The sequence below is a fragment of the Egretta garzetta genome, unplaced genomic scaffold, assembly GCF_000687185.1.
Source record: "Egretta garzetta isolate BGI_Z169 unplaced genomic scaffold, ASM68718v1 scaffold60, whole genome shotgun sequence".
NCBI classification, from domain to species: Eukaryota; Metazoa; Chordata; class Aves; order Pelecaniformes; family Ardeidae; genus Egretta; species Egretta garzetta.
This window is the reverse complement of record NW_009258269.1, coordinates 1,301,566-1,305,610: the sequence shown is the minus strand read 5'-3', so window position 1 is coordinate 1,305,610 and position 4,045 is coordinate 1,301,566. Positions and strand designations below refer to the sequence as shown.

Here is a 4,045-nt window from a genome sequence, read left to right as displayed (position 1 = left end):
CGGCAAACGAGCTGGGCTTAGTCCCGACAGAAGCATCTGCACCGCTCACGAGGAAAACAAAAGTGGCAGGAGGGATCCTCCAGGGAAGGCGCTTGTCCCGCAAGTGTCACTCTCGGGACCACAAAAGTAAATAATGTTTCATCAGAGCAATTTGGTTTCTGGTTTCTGTTTGGGAGTGCAGCTTTCGGCTGTGTTGACTCAAAACAAAACTCAGCTTCCCTTTTTCACAGCCACAGAAATGCCAGATTTGAATTCCCCGTGGTGCAAAGTGCGGGCAGTGGAGGAGGAGGCCTTTGAGGGCTGAGTTATTTTATTTTATATATTTATTTTTTGGCAATATTTTAGCTTTGAGCAAGCCCCTGCCTGGTTAGCAAGCTTCTAGGTTCGCCAACAATACGGAAGAACTGCCTAAGTTACAAAAACAAGCTAATGCATAAAAAATATGACTTCAGCAAAGAAGTTAAGCTGGATGGGTGAACACGCTGTAATGTGTTACATGCTTCCATTGTGCGGGGATCCAAACTAATAAAATATTCCTGTAATGCTAGAACCGTGAGGCCCAGCCCCAGCGTGATGCTGGGATTCCAGTGTTGGCTCTGCCACCCCATCCCCTGGCTCCCCACGCAGAGGAGCCTCACGGTGCCTACCTCCCCAGCACGGTGCTCCGCTTTGCCCTTTTATTTTGAATTTCACTCCAACAAAAGAGCGAGTAAGGGAGTTATTGCAGAAGCGACACCGGGATGCCGAGATGACATCTCACGTCAGTTTAACGCAACTGTAAAGCACAAGCCCACCCGCGTCCGAAGCGACAGCAGAAAATCCCGGGCTGGCTGCAGAGCTGGGTTTTGCGGAGGCAGGGGAGGGCTCGGGAGGGCACGGGCAGCCTCGCAGCCCCCACAGCCCCTCCGTCCTGCTTTTCATTCGAGGCTGGCAGGCGAAGCTCAAACGTATCGTTACAGCCTTGAGGAGGCTGCAGAAGGTAACGCTCACGTCACAGATGAGTTCATAGGAACCACTTACCTTCCCCACTAGCTTGCCTTTCCTGTTCATGCAAAGGTAGAAGTCTGTCTCCTTCCCTTTGATCCGGACTTGACTGCCAAAAGTGTCCGTTTCCACTAGAAGCTGGGCTTGTAAAGGAAGAAAAAAAAAAAAAAATCGTTTACCAACACGGTCCCATTAAGTCAGAGCGTGCAAAGCTCATCAGCGCGTTTGTCCCGTTACCTCTCCCTGAACCACACCAGACTGGGATGCTCTGCAAGGGAACAACCCAAGGAACCACCATGGGCTGAGCCCCAGGCTTGGGTGCAGGGTGCAGACCCCATGCGCTGGCTCCTGTGCGGATGCTCCAGATTTGAAGCCAGTTTAGCACAGAACATGGACACACACACGCGTGTGCTCCATCAGTCCACACCAACCCCACCACCCATCAGCAGCATAAAGCTCAAGGCTAATGCTCTCCCTCACGCCACAGGAGGGTTCTTGGAGGCTAAGAACATGGATTTTATTCTCACAAAGTCAAAAGATTAGCATGACAAGGACAAAAATCCTTTCCCCAGAGCCAGCAGCCCTCGAGCACTTCACAGAAGTGGTCCAGCCATACGCTCGTGGTGCAAAACACGGCAGTGATCTCCTGAAGATGACCACAACAGCTAGCAGGGGAGAAATTCGGCCCTGCAGACATCCTCTGTGTGTCTAGCTGTGTTCCCAGGAGGCCACTAATTGCTTTCTGGCAGTCCAGGTCCGTGACTCCTGCTCTAGCTGGGAGAAATATGGCCAATCTCATAGTGCCTCGCACGTTTATTGAGGCCGGAGCTGGTTTGCAGCATGGCCAGGAGCCACAGTAGAGGACAGATTTCTGTTGCATCTTCATAAACCACCTGCCCCGACACAACCATATTTGCACAAGTGGCCAAGCTGCCACCCAGATGTGTAGCGTGGCATCAGCATCTCAAAAACCTAGACACGTCCAAATTCAGCGTTTTATTCCCTCTCTGATCTAAACACGAATTCCAGTCATGCTCGAGGTTCGGATTCCAGGAATTTCCCTGGAGAGGCAGGAACACGCAGACTGGACATTTTGGTTCAGATCCATCCCCGATATGCAGGGGGAGAAAGGAGACATGGTCGAAACACAACGCAAGAATGTGTGAGTGTCAGCAAGTGCAAATCCACGGTCCTGCTCTGGAAATACTCACGCTTGTAAGACCCGAGTCTTACCGTAGAAACCCGGCTTTTGCCAAACTCTGGAGAATGTTTGATCTGCGCTGCAAAAAGTCACATTCTTTTTGGCATTCATATTTCAAGCTTTAAAACCCTCTAAGAGCATATATGTTCACTGTAAGGATTTACCATGGGGATAGAAATAGGAGTTTGTTTCATTTAAACACATTAATATTTTTCCCACTTGTAAAGTCAGCTTTTGGCTTCTGCAGCAGTGCAAATATCAGAAACCTTTTAACTCACAAGGGCCCTGAATGCAGTTTTCCCTTTGCAGCTCAGCCACATATGCAAGTTCAGGGTTTTCCAGTTGCTAGCTGCTTACATTTATTTAGATAGATTTGTTAAACCTTTATCACGGGGAATATTTAAAGAACAACTTCTTTCTGACAGCAAGCAGGATAATGCCTGTATTATAGCAGAGTATTACTTGCAATCATGCATAAATATGGATATTTAAGTCTTTCAGAAATGCACTGTGGTTTTGGGTATCTGCCGGGTGCTGCAGGCTTTTTCTCCGCACCTGCCAAGGTGGCGCCGAACCAGTGACCACTGAAGTGAGGAAGGGCCACATGGACCAGGAATATCCCATCACAGTAAGGATATAAAGATGAGCAGATCAAGGATGGGGGAGGATGGCACAGGGTCAAAAATCTTCAAGGGGAAGATGAGCAACATGGTAATAGAAGTGGTGAATGCCCACTGCTTCAAGAAGTTCAGGGAGGCTGCTTGGATGCAATGCAGCATTAATAGACAAGGGAATAGCCAAAGGTATGACTGTCTTTAAAGAGATGACTGTGAAAGGTCTTCCCCTCAGATGAGCAAGGGCATTGGAGTGGACTAATGGTCAACCTCAGACGGGGAGAGCAGCAGCCCGCACACCAGGGAAGGGTATGGAGCCTGCACAAGAGGTCCCAAAGGTTGTCCCAAGGACCACGGCCAACACCCAGAGTGCCAAGGAGTCACCCACAGATCTACAGCATCAAACCCACCCAGGCATGCAAATGGACCTGGGGCCACCCACCGAAGAGGTCAAGCGAGGGCTCCACAGCTTGCACACAGGCAAGAACGGGACACGGCAAGTCCCCACCTCAGCCGTAAGGCATTCCCCATCCCTTCCAGCCTCAGCGCTGACGACTAAAGCTGCAAAGAACAATGCTGAATATCAGAGATGGGGTTTGGCCAGCCAAAGGAGGAGGTAACGCTGATAAAACACTCCAACACAGGAGCCTCGATCTGTGGTCCCACCGGAGAGCTGGCAGCCTGCACCTTTCCCATGCCAGCTCCTCCTGGCAGCCCGCACTCAGATGGACAAACACGGGGCACACCGGCTCCTGTTCCCCACCCCCTCGCTCCGCAGCCAGTATGAGTAATATCCAAGCTGATTTTAATTTGAAAAATATCACCTTAAAAAGATGCCGGTTCCCTGCTGTGAAAATTAAAACCATCTGGATGGAGTGATTTCAAATAATTAATCTAGGTCTCCTTTGACACCGCTACTAATTAAAATATGATACCTTCCTCCCCCTTTTTAAATAAAGAATTTAAATAAAGTTTAAAGATCTAATAAAATAATGTCATAACTTAAAACTAAATGGAAGTCACCTTTCCTGCAGGCTGCAAAGGTTACGCCAGCACCGAGATCCCTCCCTGGGCTAGTGCCACAGCACGGAGCGAGCAGCAGCTGATGGGCAAGCAAGCAATGAGACACCCACACCAGTAAATGCACCGGCATATGTACCCCAAAACCCCGAGGGGGCCCACGAGACCCAGAGATCATCCTGCACCCAATGTCTGGGAGTAGGGAGCAGAGGGAAGGAGGGTCAGC

At 49.8% G+C, this 4,045-nt stretch overlaps 1 protein-coding gene across 1 annotated transcript in view; it reads right to left on the bottom strand.

The window, feature by feature from the left end:
- FGF18 (fibroblast growth factor 18) overlaps positions 1–4,045 on the bottom strand; it is a 50,777-nt gene that overhangs the window by 16,567 nt on the left and 30,165 nt on the right. Inside the window, 1 exon segment of the mRNA XM_035889078.1 lies at positions 1,021–1,127. Within this exon segment, the coding sequence (XP_035744971.1) occupies positions 1,021–1,127 (107 nt within the window).